The sequence below is a fragment of the Cavia porcellus genome, unplaced genomic scaffold, assembly GCF_034190915.1.
Source record: "Cavia porcellus strain 051 isolate PalLab524CR breed Dunkin Hartley unplaced genomic scaffold, mCavPor4.1 scaffold_30, whole genome shotgun sequence".
NCBI classification, from domain to species: Eukaryota; Metazoa; Chordata; class Mammalia; order Rodentia; family Caviidae; genus Cavia; species Cavia porcellus.
Window position 1 is genome coordinate 45836940 of NW_026947513.1, and position 19256 is coordinate 45856195.

General features: G+C 41.3%; 1 protein-coding gene across 5 annotated transcripts in view; it reads left to right on the plus strand.

Annotated features, from left to right (window-relative positions):
* The window catches only part of Rufy3 (RUN and FYVE domain containing 3), a 96810-nt gene extending 95336 nt beyond the window's left edge, over positions 1-1474 (plus strand). For all 5 annotated transcript variants that reach the window (XM_013150127.3, XM_013150124.3, XM_005002674.4 and 2 more), the window contains one exon: positions 216-1474. In XM_013150127.3, coding sequence (XP_013005581.1) covers positions 216-260 — 45 coding nt within the window. In that variant the 3' untranslated portion in view covers positions 261-1474. The remainder of the gene's footprint in view (positions 1-215) is intronic.
* Positions 1475-19256: the final 17782 nt, after the last annotated feature.

Here is a 19256-nt window from a genome sequence, read left to right on the forward strand (position 1 = left end):
CTTTGTTTATGAAACAGTTAAATAAAATTAGCCCAGAATTCCTGAATGGATTTAAATAATATATATAACTTCAGAAACCTATAATTTAACCACAAGTCCTGTAATCTGCAGAGGAACAAGGAAAAGCTGTCAGGTTCCCACTGCTCCATCCCAAGTGTTGCCTCGCGTCACCTGCCTTGCTGCCCTACTCTGCGCTGACCCTCTTCTCCTTGCAGGACTCCACGTGCCCAGTCAGCCCTGTCATCGGCAGCCCCAGCTAGTGACACAGTGGTCACAGCCCAGCCGAGGTTGGCAGCCAGGACCTGCTGGAACGCGAGCAGGGCCCCAAACACCCTTCCTCAGAGTAGACAGCAGTGACAGGAGTGACACAGTAGACCGGGTCCCCAGAGAACGGTCCTGTTGGGGTGCTGGAAATTGTGCTAATTTTCCCTAATGACTAGCTCAATAAAAGTTACTGGGTAGAGCCTTTCTTTTCCATATCAGAACAAACACTGGAGGGTCCACTCCTAAGAACAGTGATGGTGACACTGAGATTGATGTACTGCACAGTGTGTGAGCAGACAGGAATTGAAGGGCTTGGAGATACAGCTCATTGTGACATGTAGCAGATTCTGGGTCGTAGCCCCAGCACCAGGAAAAACAGCAATGAAAACTCACCGTGGCCCTGAATTACCTTTGCAGCTTCAAGGGGGAAAGATCAAAGTAGAGATGGAAATGACAGATGCTGCATGTGTCCCAGGTGCTGCTAAACGTAAACCTTGTTTCTTCACTCCCATGACTACCTCGAGAAGTACCTATATCAAACTGTGAACCCACACTCAGGGAAAGAAAGTGGACAGTAATTAAACCTGGATGTATTGGAAAGTAAGAGTTTCAGGAACACAATTTGCTGGTCTTAGCCTACAAGTGTTTTCTCTAGCAAAAGAAAGAACTTATTTTTTCTGCTCTCTGGCTTCAAAAGTAAGTATCTGCCCTTTCTGGGACCCTGAATGCAGAGCCAGTCATTGCTGTTCCCCAGTCCTTCCAAGTCATCATGGAGTTTGTGCTTTGTGAGAATTGCTGTTGAAATTAAAGCTGAAGTCAGGCTTGTTGGTGGCTGGGAACAGTTTAGTTTAGTGTGTATTAAATGGCTCCCTTATTTTGAGCCAAGAATCAGAGCCAGCAGGTGGTTTTGGAAAGGACAGCACTCAGCCATCTCAGGAAGAAATCTTTTGGTACCTGTGTTCAGCAGGCCTGTGCAGAAACAGTCAGTGCTATCTTGATTATACTAAAGCATCTGGGTTGTTTGATTCCAACTATGACCTGAGAAGATCCAATTTTGTAACTGGTTTTTAAATTGGAATAAAAATATCCTGGGCCATGTGATTGGTAAAAAAGTTAAACTGGAAAAGAGCCTGTTGTTCTGCAAGTCTGGACCAGTACATGGTGGAGCTGAAGTTTACTAAGAGAAAATAAAATGAACGCTTCTGGCCTAGTCATACTGTCTTTTTTTTCTTCCCCTATCCTCCTCCGTTTTGTGAGCCTTCATTCTCATTTCTTGATCACCAACATGAGTCAGCCCTCTTTAGGCTATGTTAATTAGAGGAGCAAAACCCAAATAGGACACAGTAGGAATTACCTTAATAAGGAGGCAACTCTGTAATATGAACTATAAGGGAACTAATCACTTGAGATTTAGTTGGAATTTAGTATTTAGCCTTTTTAAAAAAAAAAAAAAAAATTCAGAGCCAAGTGTGGTGGCGCACGCCTATAATCCCAGCACTCAGGAGGCCGAGGCTGGAGGATCACAGTGAGTTCAAGATCAGCCTGGGCTACAAAGTGAACTCAAGGCCAGCCTGAACTGCATAGTGAGACCCTGTCTCAAAAAGGGGAGGGGCGGGGGGCTTGCGCTGGAGATTTAACTTTGTGGTGGAACACTTCCTTAGCATGAGGTGTGCTGGGTTTGATACATGCCTGGGGGGAACTATACGCCTGTCTCTAGCAGTGTTAAGACTAATAAAGTGTGGTGTGTGCCTAGAATAAACAATTCAACCTGAGAGAAAATACTACCACCACATGGCTGACCCTTGACGACACAATGATGTAAGCCAGTAATGGGAAGTGTACTATAGATCCCATGTGTAGGAGGTAACCAGAGTAAGAAAAGCAACTAAGTGAGACAAGGGCTTAAAGATAACAGGGATGAGTGACTAAAATTGTTTCACTTGGGGAAGATGAGAAACTGGTGATAGTAGATAACAACAGTGTAAATGCATGGTGTTACACAATTTTTTTTCCCGTGAGATGGGGTCTCGTAGTTCAGGCTGGCTTTGAATGCACTATGTAGGCAAGACTGGTCTCAAATACACAACCATCCTCCTGCCTCAGCCTCCTAAGTGCTGGTATTACAGGTGTGCATCACCACATGTGGTGTAACTGTTAACTTTTATTTATGTATTTATTTTTGCACTGGTAATCAAACTCAGGATCTTGCACTTGCCAGGCAGGTGCTGTGCCACTGAGCTATATCCCTGGCCCTCACCTGTAACTTTTTTTTTTTTTTTTTGTCTTTTTCGTTTTTATCGGTACCAGGGATCGAACTCACGATTGCCTGCTTGCAAGGCAGGTGCTTATGCCACTGAGCTAAATCCCCAGCCCCCCACCTGTAACTTTTTAGTGGTGAAAAGTTTCATGTGTATTTTACCAGCTAAGTAGTGCTTTCCAGATTGATGCAGAAAACAGGCATGCACGCTTGTATCATTACTCAGCCATGGGCTGTGAGCACAGCACTACATACCACTACTGCAGTAGCAGCAAGCACTCAGTGCTCCATCACCCTGGGGCTGGGCCCTGATCCCTGGTCCTCACATGCTGCAGAAGCTGCTTGGCTGAGCTGCAACCCCAGCTCTGTTTACCTCAGCTTCCGTTGGGCAGAAATGACAGGAGTGTTCCTTCATTTTCTGATACCATCTTCCAGTAAAAAGAAATGAATTCCTTGGAGAGATGGGCCAACTCCAAGTCTGGGAATAGAAGTCAGCTGGAAGAACTCCCAGTGGTCAGAGATAGGAAAGATACGAGCAACACAGTAAATAACCAGGCTCCAACTCCATAGTGCGTGACAGGCACACCTCCCCACCCAGGAGGAGCTCAGAGAACCAATCTGGGAAGTTACGTTGCTAATGGGCACCCTGTGCCACTGGCCTTACACTAACCCCAGGTGGAGCAGAAGCAAGACGTCCCCACTGACAGGCCCTTACAAAAGGCTCCTGACAGCCGTCACAGTCACTTAGTAATCTGAAAACCTGAGCTGCTCAAACCATTTTCCAGGTGAGTGGAAGGGTAACAGACAGAGGTGCCACAGAATGAAAAGGGGATTAAGAAAAAGCTGAGGGAGACATTTAAGTGCAATTTAGGCATGTACCAACACTGGTCCCTGAGCTGTGACAACTGCACTGTGCTTTGCTAGCAGTCAGTGGGACAGGTAAGGCACATGGAGGAACCTCACCTACTCTGCAACATTTTATGTCCCTGAAACTATTCTGAAAATGGCTTTTAAATCACAGCCAGGCAGGTCACCAAGTGTGAGCCCACCGTGGACTATTTAGCAAAACCATCTCAAAAATGAGGCCAGGGATATACAGAATGACTCCTGACAGCAGTCACAGTCCCACAGGCTTACTGGGCTCAATCCCCAATACAAGAGCAATGCCTTCAGGGCTGGGGATTTAGCTCAGCGGCATAAGCACCTCCCTTGCAAGCAGGCAGTCGTGAGTTCGATCCCCAGTACCGATAAGAAAAAAAAAAAAATGCCTTCACAGATCACTAGAATCTGAACTCCCTCAAGTTTGTTTCCAAAGGATCTGAGAATTTTTTCACTGTTAAGCAGAGGCAGAATTAGACGATTCATTCATATCCATAGCTAGGATATAAAAAAATGTACACGAACCTTCCTCTGCATCCCAAAGATCTCAGCAGCCCAGGAACCATCAATGACCCGTTCCACCACCCACGGTACTTTAGTAGGCCAGTGGAAGCCTCACCAACCGTCCCTCTACACGAAGGGCTTCTGTGGGCCAGCAACATTAGTGAATTCCCCCCCTAGTGACCTCAGTGGGTCAACCAGAGCCTCAGCAAACCCTTCCCTGAGAGTCTTGGCAGGCCAGGAGTATAGGCAAGTTCTTGCATACAGAGAATCCTGGGCAAATTGTCTGAGCACTAATGGGACTTCTCACCTATGAGATCCCCAGTGACATAATAGGATCCCAGCTAAAGTGCACACTATAGACAGGTGGGTTGGGTGGCCTGCAATAGCCTAAAGTTGAAGAAGTAACAGTAGGAGCTAAGGGTTGGCTTACATCAATACTCCTAGGCTAGTCTGCCTAGGAAGAATAGAGGAGTCACTCAACAGGCCCTGCAGGAGGAATTCAGGTGTCTGGCCCCTCCACTTCATTGTGGGACCCAGCAACTGGACAAACGTCACCCACACAGTAAAACCATAAGAAACACTACTATAGTTAAGACTAGTGGGATTGAAAAGACCAAAATATTAACCCAAGAGGAGAAAATGACAAAAAGAGAAATGCAATCTCAAACATCCAGTACATCAGGAACAAGTAAGGAGACACTGAATAGACATTAGAAGTCATATGCCTGAAATTTCTGAAAAGATAGAAAGTGAAAATAAACAAATCCATGTGGCTGTAGAGGAAATCAGAAATAATTTCTCCGGTAAAGAAATGACAACCTTGATAAAGGGGTTGCTCAGCATAGCTAAAAAAGACAAATACAGGAGCAGGGGAAGATGATGAAAACCTTGAATGAACAATGTAGAAAAGAAGCAGAATGCATGAAACAAATTCAAAGAGATATCAAAGCAATAAAAAATTCTATTGGGCTGGAAGTTTAGCTCAGTGGCATAAGTGCCTGCCTGGCAAACACGAAGTTGTGACTTTAATCCCCAGTACAAAAAAAAATTATTGAAAGCTGGTGAAGGGGTTGGGGATTTAGCTCAGTGGCATAAGCACCTCCTTGCCAATAGCAAGGTCATGAGTTCAATGTCTGGTTCTGAAAAAAAAAAAAAAAAGCTGGTGAAATCGTTTGAAGCTAAAGATAGAATTTCAGACTTTGAGAATAGGATTGTAGCTAGAGATCATGAAAGAATTTTTAAAAATAAGACTGTATGAAATTACAATTCAAAGTTTCAAGATGATGCTAAGAAAATATAAGATAGGTATCAATGAAAAGACAAGAGTCAATGCAAATGAAAATTAATGGAGAAATAAGATGCTTCCATGACAAAGAACAACTGAAGAAAGTCATGTCCACCAAACCAACCCTAAAAAGTACTGAAAGACATACTAGATAGAGATAAAAATGACAAATCCCAGAACAAAAACAGAAGGCACCAAGCAGAGCAAACAAGAGGGAAAATCAGGGAACCAACAATAGGAAAATAATGACAAAGTTAAGCCAGTATATATATCAGTTATAACCATCATTGTAAATGGCCTCAGTTCACCAATTAAATAGACTGGCAGAGCAGATCAAGAAACAGGATCCAACAATATGCTATATACAAGAAACCTATCTGACTCAAAAGGAAACTCAAGACCGAAAGTCAAAGGATGGAAAACAGTGTTTCATGAAATAGGAACCCAGAAAAAAGCAGGTAGCTATTCTGTTTGCAGACAATGTGGAGTTCAAACAAAAATGATCAAAAGAGATAAAGAAGGCCACTACATTATTTGTTAGGGGAATAATTCAAGAGAACAGTCATAAATATATATGCACCAAATACAGGAGCATCCAACTATGTAAGACATACTAATAAACATGAAAAATGAAGTATGTGATAACACGGTTGTAATGAGGGACCTCAACTGACCCAAAGAGATAGATCAACCAGACAGAAAGTCAGCAAAGAAATAACAGAACTGAAGCCAGTGAACAAATAGACTTCTTAGATGCTTACAGATGCTTACCCAACAACATCAGAATGCACATTCTTTTCAGCTGCACATGACACATTGTCTAAAATAGATCATATATTGGCTAATAGAACATGCTTGAGTAAATACAAATGGACTGAAATTATTCCATGCATATTATCTGACCATAGTGCACTGAAATTGGAAATTAATGGCAGAAGAAACTGGAAAACCTTCATAAACACATGGAAATTTAATATCCTCTTGCATAACCAATGGACCACAAATGAAATTAAAGAAGAAATAAAACAATACCTACAATTAAATTGAAATGCAGATACAACATACTGAAACCTGTAGGAAGCAATGAAAGCAGTCTGAAGAGGGAAACAGCAAAGAATTGTCACATTGGGAAAACAGAATGAGCACAAATAACCTAATGCTACACCTCAAGCTTCTAGAAAAAGAAGAGCAAGTCAAGTCTAAAGCTCTTGGAGGAAATTATAAAGATCAGGACAGAAACTAGCACAATTGCAAAAACAATACAAAGAATTAATGAATTGAACAGTTGGTTCTTAGAAAGAATAAAAAATTGATAAACCCCTAGCCAACCTTATCAAAAAAAGGAAAGAAAAAACTTAAATTCAATCAATGAGGAATGAAAAGGGTGAAATTACTACAAAGCCTGTGGAGCTTCAGATTAATCCATATTTCAAAAATCTTTACTCACATCGGTTGGAAAACAGAAATAATGGAGAGATTCCTAGAAATGCATGAATTACCAAAGCTGAATCAAGAAGATAAAAAACTTTGAATAACCCAGTATCAGTTACTGAAGTTAAAAATGTAACTAAAAAGAAAAGCCGAAGTCCTGATGAAGTCACAGCTCAATTCTACAAGAAATTTAAAGAAGAATATTCCTCAAACTCTTTAATGAAATTGAAAGGGAAACAGTTCTCCCAAACACATTCCTGGAGGCAAGAATTACTCTGGTACCCAAACCAGAGAAAGACCCAACCAAAAAGGAGAACTGTAGGCCAATCTCACTAATAAGCAATGCAAAAACTCCCAGTAAAATACTAGCAAATAAAATGCAAGAAATCATCAAGATTATACATCATGGGGCTGGGAATTTAGCTCAGCGGCATAAGTGCCTGCCTTGCAAGCGCGTGGTGGTGAGTTCGATCCCCGGTACCGATAAAAAAGAAAAAGACAAAAAAAAAAAAAAAAATTAAGATTATACATCATGAATAAGAGGGATTCATCCCAAGAATGTACAGAATGCAAAGAATGCAAATCAATTAATGCAAGAATGCAAATCAATTAATGTATTATATCACATCAACAGAAACAAAGACAAAAATCACATGATCATCTCAACAGATGCAGACAAAGCTTTTGATAGGGCCCAACATTTTTTCATGATAAAAACCCTACAGAAACACAGAATAAACGATATGTACCTCAATCTGATAAAAGCCATCTATGACAAAGCAACAGCCAACATCATACTAAATGGACCAAAAAAAAAAAAGCTTTTACTCTATAAAATCAAGAATAAGAAAAGGTTTTCCACTATCATCATTCCTATTCAATACAGTTCTGGAAATAGCCAGAGCAGTTACACAAGAGAAAGAAAAAGAATAAGGACAGGAAAGGAAGAAGTTAAATTACCACTATTTACAGATAATTTGATATTCTCTATAGAAGACCCCCTAAAACTACACCAAAAGATTACTGGAGTTAATAAGCAAATTCAACAGTGTAGCTGGATACAAAATCAACACTCAAAAATCAACATCACTCCAGTACACAAACATCAAATTCACTGAGAGAAAAATTAAGCTAACAATACCTTTCATGGTGGTGACCAAAAAATGAAATCAATCTAACAAAGGATGACTATATACTGGAAATTATAGTACTCTGAAAAAAAAATTGAAGAGGTTATCAGAAAATGGAAAGATATCCCTTGCTCATGGATAGGAAGAACATTGTGAAAATGGCCATAATCTCAAAACTGTTTTACATATTTAACGCAATCCCAATCAAAATACCATTAGCATGCCTCAAAGATCTAGAGAAATCATTCGGAAAATTAATCTGGAACCAGAAGAACCTAGAAGAGCAAAGGCAGTCCTGGGCAACAAAGGCAAAGCAAAAGGCATCACAATCCCTGACTTGAAATTATACTACAAAGCTACAGTGATAAAATCAGCAGGGTACTGGCAAAAAAACAAAACAGACCTGAGGATCAATGGAACAGATTAGAAGATGCAAACACAACCACAAACACACTCAGCCACCTTATCTTTGACAAAGGGGCTAAACATGTTCACTGGAAGAAAGATAGACTCTTTAATAAGTGGTGCTGGAAAAATTGGCTTTCCATATGGTGAAGACTGAAACTAGACCCATGTCTAACAATGCATCAATGTCAAAATGGATTATAGATCTAAATATTAAAATAGAAACACTAAATCTACTGGAAGATAAAGAAGGTAGAAATCATGACAACATAGGAGTAGGCGGAGAATTGATGAACAAAAACCAAACTGCATGGAAAGTACTTCAAATAATCAACATTTGGGATTTCATCTTATTGAAGTTATTGTACTTCAAAAGAGATCACCAACACAGTGAACCAAGACCCACAGAATGGAAAAGAATTTTAGAGGACGCTGGGAAACCAAGCAAGCAGCTCCCCTCCCTGGTAAGCGGATGCAGTGTGGCTGGCTGCGGCCCTTCCAGGGGGAGAACCACCAGCATCTCCAGATAGGATCTGTGCCATGTTGGAATTTAAGATGCTGGGAAACCAAGCAACCAGCCTGCCTCCCTGCTAAGCAATAGTGAACCTACTGGTGCACAGCCTAGAGTCAAACATCCCATTTCCCCTACCCCCTTCCCCTATCCCCCTGTTAGCAAATGGGAACCAGAAATTCTGAGCATCTCTTGGGAGGCTGACTGTAGCAAATAAGGGATATTTCCTTCTACCATCTCTTTGAAGGTAAATATTTTTATTAGTTTTGCTTTATTCTGATTAATGGTACTGCTCTATTCAATATTCTGTTTTGATAAGTTCTATAATGTTCTGTATTTCATTTTATTTTGATATATGTGAAAGAACAACTATTATAAAGATAATATACTGATATCTATTACTATTATCCCAGTAACCTGCTGTGAAGTTCTGTACCAGTTTCACTACATGGTCTCAGTTGGCTTTATTCTGTCTTGTTCTGTTGTATTTTACTACTAACAAAATAAAAAAAAATTTAAAAAAGAATTTTAGCCAGCTGTCCCTCAGACAAAGAACTTATATCTAGAACATATAAAGAACTGAAAAACATCAAGCCCCCCAAATTCAAGAACAACCCAAAAATGGGCATCTGACATGCACATGCACTTCATAGATGAAGAAATATAAAGTACAAATAAATACATGAAAAAATGTTCAACATCACTGGTCATTCAAGAAATACAAATTAAAACACTGAGATTGCATCTCACTCCAGAAAGAATGGCTGTCATCAAAAAATCAACTAACAGATGTTGGTGGGGCTAAGGGGGAAAAAGGAGTATTTCTCCACTGTTGGTGGGAGTGTAGATTAGTGCAGCCACTGTGAAAATCAGTTTAGAGATTCCTTTAAAAATTGGAAGTCCCATTCAATCCAGCTGTTCCCCTTTTGGTTTCTTCCCAGAAAAACTGAAACATGCCACAGCAGTATATATGCACCCATGTTTATAGCAGCACAATATGTAATAGCTAAATCCTAGGAACAACCCAAATGCCCATCAACTGTGGAATGGATTAAAAAAAGTGGTACATTTATACAATGAAATATTACTCAGCTATAAAGGATAATCTTGAGACTTATAGGTAAATGGAGGCAACCTGAGAGCATACTCATAAGTGAAATAAGTCAGACTCATATGTGTAAATATCAGCCTCCCTAGTGTAAAAAACTGAAAGAGTAAATAAGATATAAAATGTATAATACACACTGTGAAAGTGTAAGTGGAATCAACTGCTCAAAACTAAAGAACTGGTGTAGGGAAAAGATTGTATGTATATAGGTGTACATATGTGTGTATGTATATACAAGACAGATTACTATAATCTCTTTTAGTTCATCAAAAAGAACAGTTTGTGTTTTCATTGTCTGATCATTTTCTCTTGCCTTAATCTTGTAACCCGAACAACTACTTCCAAGGTAACAAATATGCAATATATTAGCTAGTGTTAATTTCCTATTTTTAAAAATTCTTTATCATTCCTATCTTGTTTTGCTTTTTAAAATTAAAAAAATAATTGAGATAAATAAAAATGTACACAGAACTCTGAGGGTGCTGACCCCCACGGAAGGACCTCAGCGTGGTGCAATGCCTCCAGGCACTCAGAGCCACTGTGTGATGGCCTCACTTCAGCCTCACTCACCAGAATCACAGTCCTTTTGTGAAGCACCATGTTTTCACAGCACAGTAAATGACTGTTTTGATTTACCTAGCGTGTTCTCCCCAGGGTTCTCAGGCCTTGGGACCACACATTTGGGGCTGAAGGCTTGTTCACTGCCTAGGTCATCTAATAGCCCTAGTAATTGGAGGAAGGATTCATCGGTCACCCAACCACCTTTATGGTACTTGAACATGCCAGTTGATACCCAGTCTGAAACCAAGTTTCTGATAGTTCTACATGTGGAGTAAGGAACTTGTCAACTTATCCTGAAATGTAAAACTAGCCAGGTGTGGTGGCCCACGCCTATAATCAGCATTTGGGAGCCTGAGGCAGGAAGACTGCTGTGAGTTCCAGGTCAGCCTGGGCTATGAAATCAAGTTCAAGGCCAGCATGAACTGCATAGCAAGAGCACCTCAAAAAAAAAAAAAAATTTAAAACAAGCTGAAAACTACATCTAGGAAGCTGTTGTACAGTTGCCAAGAACATTAGATTCCTGAGAGTTCATCAAGTGGAGTAGAGGTAACCCAGACATTCAGCCAGTGGGTAAAAGATGCCTTGCTGTGAAACAGGGCCTCACTTTTTGGAGTGATGCTTTACAGCACAGAATGCAATGTGGTACTCAAGCCAGACCCGGGAGTGTGGATGGAGCTCCTGAGGCGCCGGGCGTCAGGCTGTGTGTGGGTTGTAGTGTGAGGTTGAGCCACTGGGTCAGCATGGCCACCCATGCTGACCTCGAACTTGCAGCGATGCTCCAAGTGCTAAGACTGAAGTGTGCATCACCATGCCTAGCTTGGCTTCCCTGTTTTTGCTGCTTGCATTGGCAACTCAGCTCCCCGCTGGATTGATGTATGCTTTGGACATGTCTACACAATGCATCTGGTCACAGCCTGGTACAGAAGTGCTGCCTTTTGCATTAGCCTGAGGCTCCTGAGTCAGGTCAACTTCCCTTGTAAGAGTCTGGATAAACTTATAACCAAGTGCTAGGAAAACATTTCACTATAATAAAGCTGCAAATGTGCCTGTGTTGTCCCAAATGTACATTCTACATGTTGTTCTGTGAAGGTAAAGACTATTAGTGTTTGGTGTGGAGCTAAAGATTTCTGATCAGTAAGCAGCAAAATACACAGCCTCCCTGAGAAAAACAATTCAGATGCCAGAATAAAACATCCTGGAGAAGACCAGACAGAGATAGGTCCTCTTGACCCAGGAAGAAACTAAAGAGAAAAGAGCTGGTCAAACACTCAGTTGCCGGGGCTACCATCGGAGCAGCTCAGATTCACAGCCACAGTGATACCACTGGAGCCACCCAAACTCGCAGTTGTGGCGCCCTTGCCACCAGAGCCATGGTCCCACTGAAGTCAGGGGTCTGCGAGCCCAATGGAGAATGGAGCCAGCATGGAGACCTGCACTAACCTTCAATGAGTGCTCAGAATAAGACCCTCCCATGGGAAAGGGGCAACCAACTGGACAACATGTTGGAATTGGACAGGATGAGCATGAACAAGGAATAGCAAGTGATCAACTGGTTGCTCCCTACCCAGAGCAGACTAGTGAAATCTGCTTGGCCTGGGTCATGTCCCTGGCCAGGACCCAGTAAGTTGTCCTGAACTGATTCCGTATCATGGCACACACTAATGTGTGAAGACCCCTGCTGGATGACTGGCTCAGAGGGCAGGAGCCAGCATACAGTGCCCCTGCTTGCACCTCAGTGACCAACAGCAAACTGGAGAGGGCAGAAATCCCTAGACAGTGCACTTCAGAAGAACCATAACCAACAAGGAAAGGGGCTGGGACCTCCACTATACACCTGTATGGAAGAAACCAAAAACATGACAAGAGAAATCTTGTGAATACTGATTCAGAAGAGGTAAATACAGAAGAGATTGAGGGCAGGAAACATGCAATATCAGACACAGCATCAGTGAACATAAAGATATATCTTCGTGATATCATAGATGAGTTCAAAACTGAAATATTAATTCAAGTAAAGCAGATATAAAAAAATTAATAAAAGAAATGCTAAGCTCCTCTCAAGAAGACACGAAAGAATGGAGGAACACAAAAAAGGGAGAGAAACATTCGATAAAGAATATAAAGAAAACCTAGAATACATGAAACAGATTCAGAGATTACCAGGAAATTAAAAACTTATCAAAAGCTGGAGAAATTGCCTGACAGAAACTAGAGATAGATTAACAAAACTTGAAGATAGGTTTGCAATGCCTGATTGTGAAAGAAAAGATCTCTTAAAAATAATAAGGAAACAGGCAGCAACAATACAAAGGCTAGAAGATGACAAGAGGATTTATAACTTAATAAAAAATGTGAGTGAAGCAGGGATAAAAACGAAGGAAATACAAAGGCTATGCACAGAAATAATTAAGGAAAACTTCCAAGTATAGGAAAAGGAAATGATATTCAGGTGTATGAGGCAAACAGAACCTGCAACCAAAACAGAGCTACACCCAGGCATACAGTAATCAAGATCCCAGAAAGTCATTTCAAGAACAGAATATTAAAAGAGAAAAGAAACAGATCACCTATAAAGGAAAACCCATCAAAATCACAGCAGACTTCTCAACACAAACCATCAAATCAAAAAGAGCTTGAAGCAAAGTATTCTAAGCCCTGATGAAAATAACCTCCAACCCAGATTGATATACCCTGAAAAACTCTCTCTCAAAATTAATGGAGAAACAAGATGCTTCTATGACAAAGAGGAACTGGGGGAATTCATGACCACCAAGCCATCCCTAAAAAAATACTTAAGGACATTCGAGAGAGAGAAAAAAATACCAGGGTTTCAGGAACAGTAGCAGAAAGGCCTCAATGAACAGGGCAGACAGTGGAATGAAGGACAAAAGTAGATAACCTATGGCAAAACAATATCATAGCAGAAATGAGGCAGAGAAGGTTGACTATAGTCTCTTAACATAGATGGCCTTGATACACTAACATTTAACACAGGTAGAGTAGGTCAGGAGGTACCATCCATTGAGATGCTCTGTATAGGAAATATAATTAACCTGAAAGAGGGTTTATCTTGGAATGAAAATCAAATATGAGAAAACAATGCTATATGTGTCAGGGAACCAGAGAAAAATAGGGGCAACTCGACCAGCACCTGCAGATAGGTTGAGAAGATAGGCTTTGGTCAGTAATGGAATACAACTTGAGATCAAGTCTAGGAGTGAGAAGGTTTGGAACCACTTAGGAAAATAGCAGGTTGCCCCCCCCCCCCCACACACACACACAATCTAAAAACTTGAGGGAAGTTGGTAGGACCCAAAATGTACAATGTATCCTCTGGCAGTGAAAGGGGAACTGTCTAAAAAAACAAGGCAGAGGATATTGTTAATAGTGTATCAGGATTTAAAACCTACATTACTCCCACCCTTATTTAGATGGATTATATTCTGTTCGTTTGTCTACTTGTACTAGATCTGAGGGCACAGCTATCCCAAGAACAGCAGGATATGGTAATCATCCTTAATTTCCTATTAACTTAATCTGAAGCCCTACATAACTTACACTGTCTTATTATGACTGATCTTATTTGAATCTAGTTTGGTAACTGCTATTTTGTATTGACTGATTTTATTCGAATCTGTTATGATTGATAGTATCAAGTCTGAGAGTATAAGCAACTACACTGAAGATGACAAGATTCAGAGGATACCCACTCTGGTTTGATAATTACCTACTTTTGAAGTCCTATGTCTCTGATGTTTCATTTTTATTAATAATGTTACATACTGCTACATTCAATTATACTATGCCTGATGATATAGACAATTCTATTGACAATAACAAAAGATATCACAGTAACCATTGTAGATCACTTTGTACTGTGGTTTTATGACTTGTTTCATGTTTTTCTAGCAATTTGTTTTGTCTTGCTTTGTTTTGTTTTTCCCTCTAATGCAGAAAGGATAGATATACATGTAGAGACTCATGCATGTGTAGAACTTATAAGCAGTTTATGAAAACTGATTATATAACACATGATGAAATGAACAACTACTTTGAAAAGAGACTATAGTACCTGGTGCTAATTCTGTAGCATGATGTAAAATCCAGCAATACTATATTCTTTGCTCCGAGTGATTTTAGTCTGTTTTGTTTTGTTTAATTTCAACATACGTGAAGGTATGGACAGCTATTTTGAAGAGAATGAGACACTATGACAGCCATTGTTGACTTCCCTATTGTCTGGTCTTGAAGACCTAAAATGTCTTCATCATCCTGTTTGGATCAGTTTTATATTATGTTGTTCTGTATGAATTTACTGTATGTGAAGATATGAACAATTATTTGGAAGAAAACAAGAGACAATGTGATAATGAAGATCTTTGGTTGTCTTGCTTTGAAATTTATGTCTCTTACATTGCTTTATGTTTTCTTTTGTTCTGTTTTGTATTTACCCTCTTTAAAATTTAAAAAAACAAGAAGTGCACACTCAGTTATAAAGCTTTTTTTTTTTTTTTTTGGTACTAGGCATTGAACTCAAACCTTGTGCATGCCAGGAAAGTGTATGTGCCACTAAGCTAAATCCCTAGCTTCTCAGTTACAAGGTTTAACAAAGTATGCTTATACAAGAACAGGTTATAGTAAAGGAAAGGGAAAAACTACAATAGAAACTTTAAAAAAAACTTTTTTTTTTTTTTTTTGTCTTTTTGGAACAGGGTCTGGCCATGCAGTTCAGGCTGGCCTTGAGCTCACTGTAGAGACCAGGCTGGTCTCAAACTTGCAATGATCCTCCTGCCTCAGCCTCCGAAGTGCTGGGATTACTGGTATGCAGCACCACACCTGGCAAAATTTTGTTCTTTTTGAAACTATCTACCTCTATAACTGCTTCATGGCTCTGAAACTACTTTTGACCCCTGCAACGATGAGAGCATAACTGTACAGGATAGGATGCCTGACTGTATCATGCCAAGCTTCATGAACTATTGTCTCAAAGCATAAACTGCTGCTACCCTTATAGCTTGCCCTAATAACTAATCAGAACTGCCAGGTTGTTCTGTCTTGCCTTTGTACTCCCTTCTTGTGCATCATACACAAGCTCTAAGCCCCACAGATGGGGCTTTGATTTTCTGGGAGTGATCTCGATCAGAGGCCTCCAAATCCTGGGTGTCCATTCCATGTTTCTGCTACCATTGCATTTTGTCACTTTTGTCTTCTAGTTTTCCTTCTTGAGAAAGCATAGAACAAGCAGAGCCCAGCCAGCTCTTCATCTTTGTCCCTCAATGTCTCCTGCTTTCTGCCTCACAAAGGAAAGGCTGAGAGCCTTTCAGACCCAGATGTTTTGGGATCCCCAGGCCGGAAGTCTGCCTGCCTGCAGGGCTCCCAGACCTTCCCCTCACCTCCCTTCTTCAGAGGTGCTAAGGGCTGGCTTCGTGTAGTGCAGGAGGAAGTCCCATTAGAAGCTTCAACACACTGTGGAGCAAGGATGCAGAAAGCTCACTGCAGGAGTAAGGGGGTTCTGCCAACTTAGTGAAGAGTGAAATCCAACAGAAAAAGTGACCAGTAAACAGTAACTCATCAAATTCAAATTGTGGAAACTTACAGGTTAATTTTGTTTCTTCAGCAAAATTTAAAAATGGACAGGAAAACCTATCATTTAAGAGAAATAAGGACAGTGATTTAAAATTCACCAAAGATATTGAATGGCCAGTAACTATAATGACTCAATATTGTCAGACAGAACAAAATGAGTACATCCCACTACACACAAAACAGCTAAAACGACACACAAACACCACCAAATAAGGGTGCAACTTGGAACTCTCTCCACTGTGGAGAAAAAGCATGTCCACGTCTAATAAAATTTTAAAATGTATTGATCTTACAACTCAGGATATTTTACTCCTAAACACCCAAAAGAAACAATATAGGTGCATAAACTTACCAGAAACAATGCAAGGTGCACCCAGCAGGTGATAGCTAACTATGTTATGTTCACGCTCGATGAGCAGGTTAACTGTGGTATGATCATGCTCAGTGGAGCACTGTGACAGAAGGGATGAGGACTATGACACATGAGCAGCTCTCAATGAGTGGCAGGAAAGAAACCACATGAAAAGGTATGCTGTATGAGTCCAGCAATGGCAGATAAGACAAATCTGTGTTGGCCAACATGGAAAGGAGGAGCAGGGAGAGCAACTGAATAAGAGTTGTTCTGATGTGAAAGAAACATTCCTGAGTCAGCTGGGGGTTGACAGCACACACCAAAGTTCACCCACTGGTACACTTAACACTTGTCTACCTCACAAATTTTTTTGTTTCAGGAATCAAACTCAGGACTTTGTACTTGTCAGGCAGGTACTATGTCACTGAGCTACATCCCCTGCCCCTCACAGTCGATTTTCAAGAAAAACAGTTAACAATATGTACACTGAACACATAAAAGTCAAGTGCAGGTGTCTATGATTTACTTTGCCATGGATAAAGAAGACATGACTCTCAGGTATGCATTAAAAGTATGCAAACAGTACCTGCAGGACCTAAGAGATGGGGAAAAGCATTTTGAGAATTTAATTTTTATATGTGCTTGAAATTTTTTATTAAAAATACTGCACAGTCAGGCATGATGGCACACTCCTGTAAGTCCAGCACTAAGGAAGCTGAGGCAGGTGGTTCGTTCCAAGTTTGAAACCAGCCTAGACTACAAAGCGAGCCCAAGGCCAGCCTGAACTGCACAGTGAGACCTTGTCTTAAAAAGACAAATAAATAAATAAATAAATAAATAAATAAAAAGGAAAGAAACCTGCAGGGAAAAGCAGCATAGTACCCAAGTACAATATGTAGACTAGATAATTTAAAGAAACTCTTCTAAAAATGACATTTCAGATGATTCAAATGATTTTGTTACAAAAGTTATAGTAAATGATAAGAAATTATATTTTAAAGTGTCTTTTACAGAGACTTTAGTATAGACTTTTTAGTATATGCATACTAAAATATCTGCAAATGAAGTACTGAGCCAGACACGGTGGGATACACCTGCACCCTGGGAGGTTGAGGCAAGAGAATCACAAGCCCAACCCAGGCAACTTAGCAAGTCCCTATGTCAGGTCAGCAGGTAGGCAGCTGGAAGGTAGGTAGGTAGGGGGGTAGGTAGGTAGAATGACTACATAAATGAAAACATAAATGAACAAAAGGCAAGGCAGATGCCCTAGACATGCTCCTATGGTTCCTGTCCCCTTTATCCAGGCTGGGGGCCAATGATTGCTTGAACCCAGGGTCTGGAGTCAGTCTGGGGACAAAGAGAGTTGGAGCACAAATCCATTAAGTCCAAGGCTTAGAAGGCTAAGGCAGGATGATCAAATGTTCAAGGCCAATGTGGGCAATGTAGTGAGACCCTGTCTCAAAAACAGGGTCCCGCTTTTTCTCCAGGCCCACCTTGAGCTACCTATGAAGCCCAGCCCAGTATCACACTCAGATCCTCCTGCCTCAGCCTCCCAGGGTTCTGGGGTTACAGGTGTACGCCATTACACTCAGTGTCACATGCAGACTTCTTAAAGGACTGGGAATTGAACCTAGTGCATCCTCACTCTTTTTAATTTTGAGGCAGAGACTCACTACATTGCCCATGCTGGCTGCTAAACTGCACAGGCTGGGCTGGAACTTGGGATCTTCCTGCCTCAGTCTCTTAAGAGTGTTGTGATTATAGGCCTGTGCCACCATGCCCGGTTGCCCACCATTCTTCCTTTTTACATCAAGGCTTAAGACAAATTAAATCTCTTTTCTAAAACATAGTTTAAAAACACACACACACACACACTAAAACTGAAACTGGGTCAAATATCCAAACAGACACTTTATAACAGACGGTACACAGAAGGCTATTTCGACAGGGACATCACAGGCCCGCTCACTGCAGAAGTGGGGCTGGATCACCCAGCCATGACTCCTTGATGCCCTGACCACACCCCACACAGGGCCAGGGGCAGTTCCTCCCCGACCCCAGCCTCCCCATAAGATGCATCACGGGCCCAGGGCCCCACCCGTCCTACCACAGCCTACCCGCTCTGCCAGCATGCTCAGAAAGCCCACGGGGAGGAACCCTCATTGCTCCACCAGCAGCAACAAATTGGGATCCCCCAGTGAGCCTGAAGTTGGGAGGCAGTTTTTCCTTACTGCAAAAATTAAGAGAACCTCACCTCCACCACACAGTGCTCGACCCTGCCTGCCCTGCCCGCCCTCAACCCCAGTTCAGAGGCTGGGACCATTGGAACAGCCATAGCGGTTCTGCCCCAAGCCTGCACCCTGTAGGGAGGGCACGGCCGCCAGCAGACAGCTCTGTGAGGTTTGTCTCGTTAGCTGAAAATAAAGCAACTGCAAATGAATAAACTCACCAGCACCCCTTCCTCCCAGCACACCCTCGAATCTTTATCACAGTGAATCCGAGCCCAAAAGCAGTCTGTGACAGAGAAGAAGAGAGATCACAGCATCAGAGCCCCGGTCCCCCAAACCACAGGTGTTTGGCACCTTGGCACTGGCCTCGCGTAGCCATTGGGATATTACAGGGGGCTACTGCACTGCCCCCTGTAAAACAAAAGGTAAGTATAGTCTACTAGAAGAATTTTTTAAAATACAACTGAAAATTAACCATGTCTTTTTTTTTTTTTTTTTGTCTTTTTCTTTTTTATCGGTACCAGGGATCGAACTCATGACTGCCTGCTTGCAAGGCAAGCGCTTATGCCGCTGAGCTAAACCCCCAGCCCCTATGTCTTCTTATATTAACATGCCAGGAGTTAATGTTATCTATATATATGGTTGACTCACATAATCCAGTAATACATTCTCTTATCTTCACTGCACAACAAGCTTTCATGGCTGTACTACTTATAGCACAGCAGTTCATACCTTAACTGGTCATCAGAGAGACC